Source organism: Hyperolius riggenbachi, chromosome 4, assembly GCF_040937935.1.
Source record: "Hyperolius riggenbachi isolate aHypRig1 chromosome 4, aHypRig1.pri, whole genome shotgun sequence".
Classification (NCBI taxonomy): Eukaryota; Metazoa; Chordata; class Amphibia; order Anura; family Hyperoliidae; genus Hyperolius; species Hyperolius riggenbachi.
The window spans coordinates 133,745,717-133,760,809 of NC_090649.1; the positions used below are offsets into that span (position 1 = coordinate 133,745,717).

General features: G+C 48.8%; 1 protein-coding gene across 9 annotated transcripts in view; it reads left to right on the forward strand.

Annotated features, from left to right (window-relative positions):
• The window catches only part of LOC137570520 (beta-galactoside alpha-2,6-sialyltransferase 1-like), a 126,928-nt gene extending 113,692 nt beyond the window's left edge, over nucleotides 1-13,236 (forward strand). For all 9 annotated transcript variants that reach the window (XM_068279208.1, XM_068279204.1, XM_068279211.1 and 6 more), the window contains 2 exons: nucleotides 898-1,072; nucleotides 11,899-13,236. In XM_068279208.1, the coding sequence (XP_068135309.1) occupies nucleotides 898-1,072; nucleotides 11,899-12,140 (417 nt within the window). In that variant the 3' untranslated portion in view covers nucleotides 12,141-13,236. The remainder of the gene's footprint in view (nucleotides 1-897; nucleotides 1,073-11,898) is intronic.
• Nucleotides 13,237-15,093: the final 1,857 nt, after the last annotated feature.

Consider the following 15,093-nt stretch of genomic DNA (forward strand, 5'->3'; position numbering starts at 1 on the left):
TTTAAATTCCACTTGCGGTGGTGTAGCAAGAACAAGCAACTGTCCTTGTGATGTACTAGTGGTTCTGGCCTTTGGGTCCCTGCTGCATCTCCTCTCCCACTTACCTGGGTCTTCTTTGTTTCCTCATTACGTCACATCAGACCCGACCTACATGTTTCGTTCAATGACTCTTCAGTAATTGCCATCAAATTCATACACCTCCAATGAGAAGTCTTTGTAATCAATCCAGGGCAACCTGTATTTACTACTAATATATTTCACTGTGAGTGGTTAGAAATGACTGCAGTCGCATAACCACTATTTCACCTACCGTATGTTTTTGCAATCCTCACTATAATGTAATCCGACCAGATATTTTTTAATAAATCATTTCTGGGTTTTCAGGATGACTTGTGTTTTCCATCTCTACAGAAGATTAAGAAATTAGGCGGCCCACAAACTTGACGTTTTGACTGGACCTTCTTCTATCTCTCTATGCTCCCTCACGGGCCGGCTGGATGAGACTGTCCATCCTGATTGGCTCCAGGATGGTCATTGCGGGCATGCTAGGTGGAGCCTGGGGGACAGGTGATGGCCAGAGAACGGGACAGCCAGCACACTTGCGGTGAGGTTTGATGGGTGATCTTGTGTTCACACCAGGACTTGCGGGTTTGCCAGTTTAGAGAGTGGTAGAGTTTAGGGTGCCATAAATCTTGTGCCCAGAGGCTCCCAAGATGTTAATCTGGCTCTGGTGCAGTGTCTATGAGCTAGTCTGCAGATGGTGTGCTGCCTGTATGTGTTTGTAGGCCACCTATTTGCAGACTAAAGTTGGATGTCTGTGTTTTTTGCTGTTAAGGTTTCTCTATTTGTACTGCACTGTACCATCATTTGTCAACATCCTTTCTTTTCTTTTCTCAGTGGTATCAAAGGCCAGAATATGGGTTCTTTGATCGCTATGGTAAATATCGCAAGAAGAATCCTAATCAGCCATTTTATGTCCTGAATCCACAAATCAGCTGGCAGATATGGGATATAATCCAAGAGAACTCACCAGAGCCAATTCATCCAAATCCACCATCCTCAGGGTCTCTGGGTAAGTACATTGTCTGAGTATTAGCTTAAAGAACGCAGTATCTGAAGAGCTAAAGTGTCCATATATACTAGCTAAATTTTCCCAGCAGATTCGATCATTATGATTGAATCTGCCAGAGATGGATGATGCAACTTCACGTGATGGAAAACGATTAACACCATCAATAGCGCAGGAGGGAAAGATCTCTTTCAAAAGGGTTATGTTCGATTTGGTAGCGATGTTCGGACTCCTCCTCCTGCAAAATGTGTTCTCCTCGACCTGTGGGGACTGTTACAGCTGAGCTCACAATCACCTGTCTGGCACGTTCCTCCTGTGTTCTGTGTCGTCGCTCCTTCACTGCCAATGCACCTGTACCTTGTGACCCAACAGCATGTACGTGGTCATGTAATGTATGTGGGTCATGGGGTACAGTGGCCTGTGGCAATGGAGAAAGAATAAAGGAGTATACAGGTGAACCTACAGTCTGCTGCCAACACTGCATGGTACTGGAGAGTAGTACATTTTTGCATGGGAAATATGGTGATGGTGGCTTTTCCTGAGGAAGCACATTTTACATGGGGGAGACCTGGGGACCTGGCAGGCGGTGGTGGCATGGCCTGGGGGAAGCACATTTTATGTGGGAGAGACCCGGGGACCTGGCAGGTGGTGGTGGCATGGCCTGGGGGAAGCACATTTTATGTGGGGGAGACCCGGGGACCTGGCAGGTGGTGGTGGCATGGACTGGAGGAAGCACATTTTATGTGGGGGAGACCCGGGGACCTGGCAGTTGGTGGTGGCATGGACTGGAGGAAGCACATTTTATGTGGGAGAGACCCGGGGACCTGGCAGGTGGTGGTGGCATGGCCTGGAGGAAGCACATTTTATGTGGGGGAGACCCGGGGACCTGGCAGGTGGTGGTGGCATAGACTGGAGGAAGCACATTTTATGTGGGGAAGACTCGGGGACCTGGCAGGTGGTGGTGGCATGGACTGGGGGAAGCACATTTTATGTGGGAGAGACTCAGGGACCTGGCAGGTGGTGGTGGCATGGCCTGGGGGAAGCACATTTTATGTGGGGTAGACCCGGGGACCGGGCAGGTGGTGGTGGCATGGCCTGGGGGAAGCACATTTTATGTGGGGAAGACTCGGGGACCTGGCAGGCGGTGGTGGCATAGCCCGGGGGAAGCACATTTTATGTGGGAGAGACAGGGGACCTGGCAGGCGGTGGTGGCATGGCCTTGGGGAAGCACATTTTATGTGGGAGAGACCCGGAGACCTGGCAGGCGGTGGTGGCATGGCCTGGTGGAAGCACATTTTATGTGGGAGAGACCCGGGGACCTGGAAGGTGGTGGTGGCATGGCCTGGGAAAGCACATTTTATGTGGGGGAGACCCGGGGACCAGGCAGGCGGTGGTGGCATGGCCTGGGGGAAGCACATTTTATGTGGTGGAGACCCGGGGACCTGGCAGTCGGTGGTGGCATGGCCTGGGGGAAGCACATTTTATGTCGGGGAGACCTGGGGACCTGGCAGGCGGTGGTGGCATCATGGCATGGCCTGGGGGAAGCACATTTTACATGGGGGAGACCTGGGGACCTGGCAGGCGGTGGTGGCATGGCCTGGGGGAAGCACATTTTATGTGGGAGAGACCCGGGGACCTGGCAGGTGGTGGTGGCATGGCCTGGGGGAAGCACATTTTATGTGGGGGAGACCCGGGGACCTGGCAGGTGGTGGTGGCATGGACTGGAGGAAGCACATTTTATGTGGGGGAGACCCGGGGACCTGGCAGTTGGTGGTGGCATGGACTGGAGGAAGCACATTTTATGTGGGAGAGACCCGGGGACCTGGCAGGTGGTGGTGGCATGGCCTGGAGGAAGCACATTTTATGTGGGGGAGACCCGGGGACCTGGCAGGTGGTGGTGGCATAGACTGGAGGAAGCACATTTTATGTGGGGAAGACTCGGGGACCTGGCAGGTGGTGGTGGCATGGACTGGGGGAAGCACATTTTATGTGGGAGAGACTCAGGGACCTGGCAGGTGGTGGTGGCATGGCCTGGGGGAAGCACATTTTATGTGGGGTAGACCCGGGGACCGGGCAGGTGGTGGTGGCATGGCCTGGGGGAAGCACATTTTATGTGGGGAAGACTCGGGGACCTGGCAGGCGGTGGTGGCATAGCCCGGGGGAAGCACATTTTATGTGGGAGAGACAGGGGACCTGGCAGGCGGTGGTGGCATGGCCTTGGGGAAGCACATTTTATGTGGGAGAGACCCGGAGACCTGGCAGGCGGTGGTGGCATGGCCTGGTGGAAGCACATTTTATGTGGGAGAGACCCGGGGACCTGGCAGGTGGTGGTGGCATGGCCTGGGAAAGCACATTTTATGTGGGGGAGACCCGGGGACCAGGCAGTCGGTGGTGGCATGGCCTGGGGGAAGCACATTTTATGTCGGGGAGACCTGGGGACCTGGCAGGCGGTGGTGGCATCATGGCATGGCCTGGGGGAAGCACATTTTATGTGGGGGAGACCCGGGGACCTGGCAGGTGGTGGTGGAATGACCTGGGGAAGCACATTCTATGTGGGAGAGACCCGGGGACCTGGCAGGTGGTGGTGGCATGGCCTGGGGGAAGCACATTTTATGTGGGGGAGACCCAGGGACCTGGCAGGTGGTGGTGGCATGGCCTGAGGGAAGCACATTTTATGTGAGGAAGACCCGGGGACCTGGCAGGCGGTGGCATGGCCTGGGAGAAGCACATTTTATGTGGGGGGGATCTGGTAGGCGGTGGCGGCTCCACAGATTTTCAGTAGACTTGATGCTAAAATCCATTGAACGTCTGTGTGTAGTGTGTGGCAGTAATAGATCCATTTCTGATCAGATTTCCTTACACACTATACTCAAAAAGATACAGTAGCATACTAATTCACATTTATTGTACTGCAAAAATAATAGATGTCCACCATATTCGATCATCAGATAGATCCCTCTCTAAACAAATCTTACCAGAGGGGAATCTATCTCACATCCCCTCGGGACCGTGGTGAATAGTTTTAGCTCGCCGGTCCTCCGGCGCCTTCTACTGTGTCCCGCGTCTTTTTCCATTGCTGCTGGGGGTGCCTGCAACCCGTGATCCTGTCACATGTATGTGATGTCAGTACATGGGGTGGGGTCATGGGGTACAGGAGCCCCCTAAGGCAATGGAGAAAGATGTGGACTAATGCAGGTGGACAAGTGAGCTAAAACCATACTGCTACACTCACCACAGATCTGGTGGTTACACATTACACATGAGGGGAGGTCGGCCAGGGGTCTGTTGGTCATTGGGAAATTGACCCTCACTATCGATGTGTATCGGACCGAGCACTATGCAACTATTTAAAGATAACTCTGCATATATTCCATCGAGGTAAACAGACTGTACTCTCCTTTATTGGAGAGAAGTCTGAGGCTCGCTTCACATCATTTCTCCCTACATTTTATAGCAGCAGACAAATGGACACGTGGAAAGTGCCTTTGGAGCCTTTAGGTCGGTACTAACGTTTAAACCTTTCTTGGGACAAAAATGTAGCATTAATATAGGTGTCCCCAAAACCCATTGAAGTTGCTTAAAGGGATACTGTAGGGGGTCGGGGGAAAATGAGCTGAACTTACCCGGGGCTTCTAATGGTCCCCCGCAGACATCCTGTGTTGGCGCAGCCACTCACCGATGCTCCGGCCCCGCCTCCAGTTCACTTCTGGAATTTCTGACTTTAAAGTCAGAAAACCACTGCGCCTGCGTTGCCGTGTCCTCGCTCCCGCTGATGTCACCAGGAGTGTACTGCGCAGACACAGACCATACTGGGGCTGCGCTGTGCGCTCTTGATGACATCAGTGGGATCGAGGACACGGCAACGCAGGCGCAGTGGTTTTCTGACTTTAAAGTCTGAAATTCCAGAAGTGAACCGGAGGCGGGGCCGGAGAATCGGTGAGCGGCTGCGCGGGTACAGGATGTCTGCGGGGGACCATTAGAAGCCCCGGGTAAGTTCAGCTCATTTTACCCCGACCCCCCTACAGTATCCCTTTAAAGAGACTCTGTAACAAAATGTTCATCCTTATTTCTTCTATCCTATAAGTTCCTATACCTGTTCTAATGTGCTCTGTCTAATCGCAGCCTTTTCTAGTTGCACAGTGGCTGTATTATCTTTGTTATATGATCTAATCTTCTCTCCTCTGTCGGGCTAAGGCAGTCAGGCTGGAATGTGCTGTGCTGCTTGTGATTGGATAGAAGCTATACACACCCTCTCCAGGCCCCCTGCACACTCTGTATGACTCACACACTGAGTTTCTCTCAGCCTATCTCTTGCTATGTCTTTTGTTTGTAAACACTGCATAAAACTGGCAATTACAAGCCAGGATTGCAGCAGGGAGTGGCAGAAACAGCACAGAGGGGCCCAGGAGAACATAATGAATAGAATGGTATGCTTTTTATTGTAAGAATTTTAGAGTACATATTATCTTTAAAGGAAACCAGAGCTGATAGAAATTAAATGTTTTATACATACCTGGGGCTTCCTCAAGCCCCATGCGCACGGATCACTCCCACGCTGCTGTCCTTAGTCTCCTCCCTCTTCGGTACCAGGCCCCGTAACTGCAGCCAGTCGCGGCCAGTCTGCGCAAAAGATGTGCGCCCTCTATGTATTTCTGCTACGTATCTCTGCTACAGAGATACGTAAAGAGCACGCTTCTTTTGCGCAGACTGGCCGCGACTGGCTGAAGTTACGGGACCTGGTACTGAAGAGGGAGAAGACTGAGGACTGTGGCGTGGGAGCGATCCATGTGCATGGGGCTCCAGGTATGTATAAAACCTTTAATTGCTATCAGCTCTGGTACACTTTAATGATACAGATGCAAATATTTCCAAGTTCATGCAGAATTATTTACATTTATTATGCAAATACTGTATATGCAGCTTGAAAATGAACCAATCAAGCCCCAAGGTTTAAATTGATTGGTGCATTTACAAGCTGCATATACTGTATTTTCTGGACTATAAGACTCACTTTTTCTCCCCCAAAAGTGTGGGGGTAAAAAGTCACTGTGTCTTATAGCCTAAACGCAGGGAGTTTTCTTGACTTGTGAACGCCTGCCAATATGAACCTCCAACCCACCGCTATGTTGGGAACTCCCTGTACTGTGTCCATGCAGAGGAGGACACAGGGGGACAAATGGAGGACACGGGGACACAAAGGGGCATAGAGGGGGACACAAAGGGGCATAGAAGGAGGACAGAGGCAGACACATGGGGACCCAAGAGGTACAAGGAGGCATGAAGTACAAAGGAGCATAATCCACAAGAGGCCCTTTAACCATGGATGCACCAGGTTTAGTATATATTTTTTCCCCTGGTTTTTGTCTTCCAAACCTAGGTGCATCTTATGGTCAGGAGTGTCTTATAGTCCGAAAAATACGGTATTTGCATAAAAAAAATACATAATTCTGCCTGAACTAAGAAATATTTGCATCTCATTGATCATCCCTATCGGCAGCATTCGCCAAAGCCACTCCATTGTGCTTGGTGGTGCCATCCCGACTCCTTTCTTCAAAGAGACAGAGCGCGTCACTCTTGTCACTCGCAGATCATCAAAGTAGTCTGGTGGGCAAAACAAATTGTGAGTTTGTACGCAGCTTTAGTCACAGCTTGTAACTTACAAAAAGTAAGAAAAAAAAATAGACCGGTTTTAAATATACAGCCCCGCTAAACTGTTAAATGTCACTCAGTAATTGGTATGAGACTTGCATAAGACTTGAAATGGGCCATAAAACAATACAAAAAGACACAACTGACACCTGCTGGCAGGGGGGAAAACAAGGAGCGTATATAAAAAAACTACATTCTAATAGTCTCCTACAATATATGATTTAAAGGACAACTTTAGCAAGAAGAATATGGAGGCTGCCATATTTATTTCCATTTTAACAATACCAGTTGCCTGGCAGCCCTGCTGGTCTATTTGGCTGCAGTAGTGTCTGAACAACACCAGAAACAAGCATGCAGCTAATCTTGTCAGATCTGACAAGCATGTAAAAAACTCAAAAAAGAAGAGCCTGAACTGGCAAGCACGTTGATTAGCTTCAAAGTCACTGCTATGCATCAAGCAACTTGTGACAATACATGCAGTTCAAACATCTCCAATATCAGCGTAAGCAAAGCAGATTGCAAAGCACATGGCATGCAGAGAGCGTAGACTTTTGCAGTGCAGGCTATTGCATGTAAAAAACACCTGATCTGCTGTATGCTTGTTTAACCACTTCAGCCCACAGGGTTGAAATTTTTTTTGCATCTGAGCAACTTTCACCTCCCATTCATTTGCTAATAACTTTATCACTACTCGGCACAATGAATGGATCTATATCTTGTTTTTTTCGACACCAATTAGGCTTTCTGTGGGTGATACATTTTGCTGAGAATTAATTTATTGTAAATCCATTTTAACAGGAATATTAAGAAAGAAATGGAAAAAAATCATTATTCCTCAGCTTTTGGCCATTATAGTTTGAAATTAATACATGCTACCATAATTAAAACCTATATACTTTATTTACCAATTTGACCCGCTTATTACACCATTTAAATTATGTCCCTATCACAATGTATGGTGCCGATATTCAATTTGGAAATAAAGGTGCATTTTTTCGATTTGCGTCCATCACTATTTAGAAGCCCATAATTTAATAAATCATATTGATATACTCCTTTGACATGCATATTTAAAAAGTTCAGACCCTTAGGTAACTATTTATGTTTTTTTTTTTTTTTTTTTTATTATTGTAATTTTTTTTTTTATTTATTTAAACTTGTATGTGGGTATTTTTTGGTGTAGGAGGTAAACAGGTTTTTTTTTAATGTATTAAAATGTATTTATTTAACACAAAGTGTGTTTTTGGTGTAATTTGCTATTTGGCCACAAGATGGCCAAAGTCAAAAAGTCCTGGGAGCGACCGATCTCGCTACTAGGCAGAAGAAAGGAGACCAGAGCTCAGAAAAGCCGCAGCGTCTGAAGAGACGCTCTAGGCTTTTCTCCGGGGGGGTCCGATCAGCGAAGGGGATTTATAATCCCTTTCACTGACCGGTGGGCTAACGACCTGCAGCGGGGGCGTGCACGGGGGGGCCCGCGGGAGCGCGCGCGACCCGTGGGAGTGCGCGCAGCCTAACTGGACGAAAATTTTCGTCCAGTTAGGCTGAAGTGGTTAAGGTCTACAGCTAAAAGTATTAGAGGCAGAGTATCAGCAGGACAGCCAGGCAACTAGTATTGCATAAAAGGACATAAATATGGCAGCCTCCATGTCGCTCTCGCTTCAGTTGTTTTTTAAAGAGTAACCGAAGTGGATAATTATATGGGCTATAGGACACAAGTTATAGGACACAGAGGCATGTTCTCTGCCCAATGACATACCTATGTGTCCTTCTGGTGCCGCTGCCAGTCCCCCCGGGCTCTGCTGTCCCCCAAAAAATAGCGACAGGCTTGCGTCAATTTGATTTCTAGTCCTTGCAAAAGTGTTATATATTTCCGCTGACTAACTTAAAGGGAAGGTCCGAGGTAATTAAAAAACAAAAATCTATTTACCTGGGGCTTCCTCCAGCTCCCTGCATCCGCCCTGTGCCCTCACCGCAGCTCCGGTGGCTCCCGGTCCCCTCCGGTGCAGATGCCGACCTCGTCAAGTTGGCATCTACTGTGCTTCAGCGTATGGCTCACGTTGTTGCACTGACGTCATGCAAACTGTACTGCGAATGCGCAGAACCACTGTGCCTGCGCGGTACAGTCCGGATGACGCTAGCGCAACTTTGAGAGCCGCTTCTGCAGGCGCAGTAGGCATCTTGCACCGGAGGGGACTCTGGGCAACCAGCGAGGGGGGGGGGGGGGGGAGCGCTGCGAGGGCACAGGACGGCTGAAAGGGGCTGAAGGAAGCCCTAGGTAAGTAGATTTTTTTTTTTTTAATCACCTCGGACCTACCCTTTAAGACTGGCACAAAGCAGGCATTACCTGATAACACACAGCCAAACTGCGCAATTAGCATGTAAAATAAACATTGTTCAGCTTAAAATAGTTTTTTATATTTACACATAATAGAAGTGTATTTTAAAAGTGCTTTGTTTTTTCATAATGTATGTGTAAATATGAAACACTATTTTTTTAATTGTATACAATTAATTGTAAATTTTAATTGTATACAATGAATGTATGACTGCACAAACTGATTCAGAATTAGTTCCCAACTAACTAAGAGTCAATGGGCTTGATTCACAAAGAGGTGTAAACTGTTTAGCACGAATCGCGGCACTTTGCGCGCGCAAAAGTCCGCGATCGGTACTTCACGTGCTAACTGTTTAGCACACCCGTGCTAAACAGTTTGCACCGCTTTGTGAATCAGGCCCATTATGTATCAGACCCACACATAGGCCTCGATTCATAAAGCATTCCCGCATGCGGAAATGCTGAAAACAGCTCACTTTACCGACCACATAGCAAAATCTGTATTCATAAAGGCTTTTTCCGCATGAAAAGCCGACATTCCTGAGAAGAGCGATAAATCACCGCCTTGCGCGGTGATTATCTTAACAAAAGTAACAAATGTCAATTCATAAAGAATAGAGGAAGCGGTGTGCAGACGGGGAGTACCGCTACCTCGGATGTGGCGAGAAGCGTGCGGAATACATTGCAGTGAATGGGACAGACCTCCCAAGCAGCAGCAGAGAGAACACGGCACGGAGGGACTCGGCCAGCTTCTCCTGTTTCCGCATGCCTACCGACAGCCTACAGCGGAATATCTCCGCACTCCTATCACAACTAGAAACATTTTTATGAATGACCACCCAGAAGGCTGAAATACCAACAGCGGTGTTTCCCCGCACGGATTTACTTTACCGACAGCACTTTTATGAATCGAGGCCATAGGCTCAAACACAATTAACTTTTTCTCCTGAGTTTTCTCCTAGGTGATATTTTTACACCTTGTCAATAAAATGTCTTTTAAATCACCAGCTAGTGATAAAAATAAATATTAGAATAGTATTGATAGTACTTTTCATCTACTTTTTGGTACTTTCTTAACTGCAAAGTACTGAAACGTTATTTTAAAAAGAAGTTTAAGGGAGAAAAAGTTAATTGCATACGGGGCATAGGTGTTAGTTGGTAGATACTGTAATTGCTCTAAGGCAGGGGTGCCCACACTTTTTCGGCTCGTGAGCTACTTTTAAATTTGCTGAGGCCAGGAGATCTACCGATGTTTCAAAGGCAACCGTGTCCCCCCCCCCCCCCCCGGAACCCCCCTGCAAAGGTAGTTAGGTATAGGTGCCTTCAGTATAGGTTAGCTGGGTGCCTTCAGTATGGGTTAGCTCCCCTGGAACCCCCCTGCAAAGGTAGTTAGATATAGGTGCCTTCAGTATAGGTTAGCTAGGTATATATGCCTTCAGTATAGGTTAGCTGGGTGCCTTCAGTATGGGTTAGCTGGGTGCCTTCAGTATGGGTTGGCTGGGTGCCTTCAGTATGGGTTAGCTGGGTGCCTTCAGTATGGGTTAGCTTTAGTGTAGGTTAGCTGGGTGCCCTTAGAGTAGGTTAGCTGGGTGCCCTTAGTGTAGGTTAGCTGGGTGCCCTTAGTGTAGGTTAGCTGGGTGCCCTTAGTGTAGGTTAGCTGGGTGCCCTTACTGTAGGTTAGCTGGGTGCCCTTACTGTAGGTTAGCTGGGTGCCCTTAGTGTAGGTTAGCTGGGTGCCCTTAGTGTAGGTTAGCTGGGTGCCCTTAGTGTAGGTTAGCTGGGTGCCCTTAGTGTAGGTTAGCAGGGTGCCCTTACTGTAGGTTAGCTGGGTGCCCTTAGTGTAGGTTAGCTGGGAGCCCTTACTGTAGGTTAACTGGGTGCCCTTAGTGTAGGTTAGCTGGGTGCCCTTACTGTAGGTTAGCTGGGTGCCCTTAGTGTAGGTTAGCTGGCTATAGGAGCCCGGGTGCACGCAACTTACCTCCCTCCAGCTCCAGCGATGGCGTCCTGGCTTCACCCCCTCAGCCGCAGCTGCCTGGAGGGCACATATGCAGTTTGGCGGCTGAGGTAGGCTCCGGCGGGCAGCGTGAGTGGAGGCGGAAGTGTTGTCTCCAGCGCCGCCCCCCAGCCATGACACTGCGTCACCGCCCCTGGGCTCTCAGCCGCGCCTCGTGCCTCTCTCCTCCCCGTGGCCAGCAGCAGAATCTGACAGGACGCGGCCGACTGGCCGTGTTCTTAAGCTGCTGGCTGCTAAATTCAATGGGACGCGGCCACGAGGCCGCGATCTACCAAACAGGCAGTCGCGATCTATCGGTAGATCGCGATCGACCTATTGGGCAGCCCTGCTCTAAGGACTGGAACCCACTAGAAAGAGAAAAACGCAATCGCTAGCGATTTGGGATAGCGTTATGCAAGAGATTTTGGGAGCGATTTTCTTGCTCCTATACAATTAATTAGAATTGAAATGCTCCCAAAATGCTGCATGTCCTACTTTTGCGATTTCCTTAGTCGCAATCGCTCTAGTGGAATCTGTCAAATCCATTTACATTGGCAGAGCATTTAAGGAAATTGGTAGCGATTGAAAGCGTTCCCTAAACACTCAAAAAAAGAAAAAAAAACCGCTCTAGTGAGTTCCAGGCCGAATGCAGTGATAGGCAAACTTGGCTCTTCAGCTGTTAAGGAACTACAAGTCTGAAAAGCTTACTTTTTTTCTTCTAAGTTAGTCAATAAATGGTATCATCCTGATTCAAAACTTCTTGCTTTTACTTATGCTAACACGGTACAACACTCTACTGCTTTCACCAAGAACAAACAGAACTGTGATGGACTGTGTTTGTCTCTTTTGTAGGTATCCTGCTGATGATGAATCTCTGCGATGAAGTCAGTGTTTATGAGTTTTTGCCATCCTTTCGTCAAAACGATGTGTGTTACTATTTTAATACGCTCCGTGACCAGGCATGCACATACGGGGGATACCACCCTCTTATCTATGAGAAGAATCTCATAAAGAAACTAAACCAAGGAGATGAAAACTCCATCCGTGACTATGGGAAGATCACATTGCCTGGGCTGAGGAATCTGAAATGCTGACCTCTATGTTAGGATGGAAAAGGACGAAACCAAAGACAGCGAGACAATTTATGTGTGTGAAGTTCTTCTCCAAAACCATAAAGGACAAGGAGGATGTGATGGAGACGGTACACAGAGTAACTTGAACTTTTGGAGAACTAAAACTCAGTGCTTTCCATGCCATATTGGTATGTTTTTGGATTCTATTTGGATCCAACAAGCAAAGAAGTGGAGATTTGGACATTAGGCCCTGTTCACACTGGCGTTAAAAAACATTCTGTTCTTGCATCGGAACAGAACAGATCCTAACCGATGTGAATGGATCCAATGTTAACCTATGGATCCGTTCACATCCGTCCGTTCAAATGGATCCATTCCGCGCGTTCCGCTGAAGGAAACACAAGTTTGCTGCTGCACCAATTTTCCAGACCACTGAGCCCAGCGTAACAAAAACGAAAGCTGAAGCACTGCATTGGGGCAATGAGAAAACAGAACGTTTCTTCACGCTAGTGAAGAAACGAACCGTTCTAAGGAGCAAAATTCACTTTGGTGATGGAGTTCTGGGGGGGAGGTGGGGAAACAGAATGGAAGCGGAGTGGCAACGGAGTGAAAACAGATCGGATCGACAGGTGATCAGATCCGTTTTCACGGATCCGTTTGCCACTGTGAAGCAAGTGTGAACCGGGCCCAACAGTACATATCGGCAAAGGGTTCAAATCATAATTGCACCTTTCCACGGGGCTGACAACAAAATTACATTTGTACATATTATTTATTACTGATCCATTCTGATATGCCTGTAGCTTTTATTGTATTTTGTAATAACAAGTGTCTGCGATGCTAAGCATTTACATTTTGGTTTCTGCTGTGACTTGTGTAATTCTTTATAATTATGCATTGCCTGGGACTTATGGTGCACACTCACAGTAATTCAGAAATTATTTATAGTCCTGATTATGTATTCTGATGCTTCCTGATCTGACAGGTTATTTTATCCTCCAGTATTATGCTCTTTTATTAGTTTTGGCAGTGTTTGTCATCTACTATAGTTTACAAATGTATTAATCAAAACTGAGACTAATGTTGGCACTTAATAAAGTTGTCACATTCACCAGTCTATCCTGCTTTCCTACTCTGCATTCCTGCTGTGGGCGTGGCCCATCCTCCAGGATGGCTTGTCTGTTGGGTTTATTCTTCTTCTCTGAGCTGCAGGGAGTTAGAGGCTGCTGTGGTAAAAATTAAGAGAGAAGAATTGGAGCAGATTTTTTACATTTTTTTTAAATGTGCAGACCAGGGATGGACTGGCCCGGGCGGACGGGTGGCATTCTCCCCCCGGGCCGCCGCCACCTCAATCGATCAAGGCCGGTGCGATGGTAAAATAGATTCAGCCCCGCCCCCAGCAGCGCACTGCTGTTCTGATAGGCTTACTCAGTAGGGCCAGGGAGCAGGGCATTGGCTGAAAGCTCCTGCTTCTCCCGGCATCCTCTCTCATTGTGCACCAACAGACTGCGTGGTGCACTGTGTGTATGTGTGTAGGCTCCGCCCCCCGGCCTGTGGAGACCACGCTGAGACACACTTGCCAGGCTGCTCTGTGTGGTGTGCATTCATGGGGAGAAGCAGCCAGGGCCCCAGAGAAGAGAGACACCACACTGCACTGGGAGAGAATCAGATGCATGGCTGGGAATTTCTTCTGCTGCTGTGACTCTGCATGCCTGTAAGTTTCTGACACCCCTCCCCCACTTCACAGCATTAGGTAGCCCGTTTTTCCCCTCCCCCTCTAGAAAGGTACCATATCTCCCAGCAGGTTCCCCCCATAGAGGCACTACTGTTCCCAGCATGTCCCTCCCCTTCATAAAGGCACCACAAGTCCCAGCATGTCCCTTTCCCTCAATAGAGGCACCAAAGTTCCCAGGAAGTCTCCCCCTCCCCAATAGAGGCACTACTGTTCCCAGCATGTCCTTCCCCTCCATAGAGGTATCACAAATCCCAGCATGTCCCTTTCCCTCAATAGAGGCACCAAATCTCCCAGGAAGTCTCCCCCTACCTTATAGAGGCACTGAAGCTACCAGCATGCCCCCCCCCCCCATGGAGGCACCATAGCCCCATCAAGTCTTCCCCCTATAGAGTCACTACTTTTCCCAGCAGGTCTCTTTCCCTCAAAAGAGTTACCACAGCCCCCAGCAAGCTCCTCCCTATAAGCACCACGGCTCCCGTCATGCTCCTTGCCTTCCCTAGAGGCAGGGGCGTAGCAATAGGGGGTGCAGAGGTAGCGACCGCATCGGGGCCCTTGGGCCAGAGGGGCCCCGAAGGGCCCTCCCTCAACGACAGTATTAGCTCTCTATTGGTCCTGTGCTCATAATAATCACTTCTATAGATACTTTGAGTAGTGGTAATCATTAACAAACTGTTCCCCATCCCCTTCTTACACCTCTGACACTGTAGTTGCCAATGGCAGGTTTTAGTGCACCGTATTAATTGCTATGTATTGAGTGCTTGGGGGGGCCCCATTGTAAAACTTGCATCGGGGCCCAGAGCTCCTTAGCTACGCCACTGCCTAGAGGCTTCACAGGTCCCAGCATACCCCTACTCCATATATTGTTGGGTTGTTCCCCATGGCCCCACAGCTGGTTGCTGGGCCCCCTTGGTCTCCCCAAATTGAATAGTGGACCCCCGGAGCCTCTGCAGAGTATTCACAGCGGAGCGCGCTCAGCTGTGTGCTAACGTCTCCATCCTCACAGGCACCTTATCTCAGTGACCCAGCAGCACATAGGTGTGTACATGTCACCAGGTCATGGAGATGAGGTGCCTGTGAGGATGAAGCACACAGATGGAGGGAGCCCGCTGGCTGGACAGGTGAGAGTGCGCCACTGTAAATACTCTACAAGGGCACCAGGGGAACATTATTCACATTGAAAAAAGCCTGGGGAGCCCTGGAGGCTATCTAATTGTATATGGAGGAGGAGAGGTATGCTGG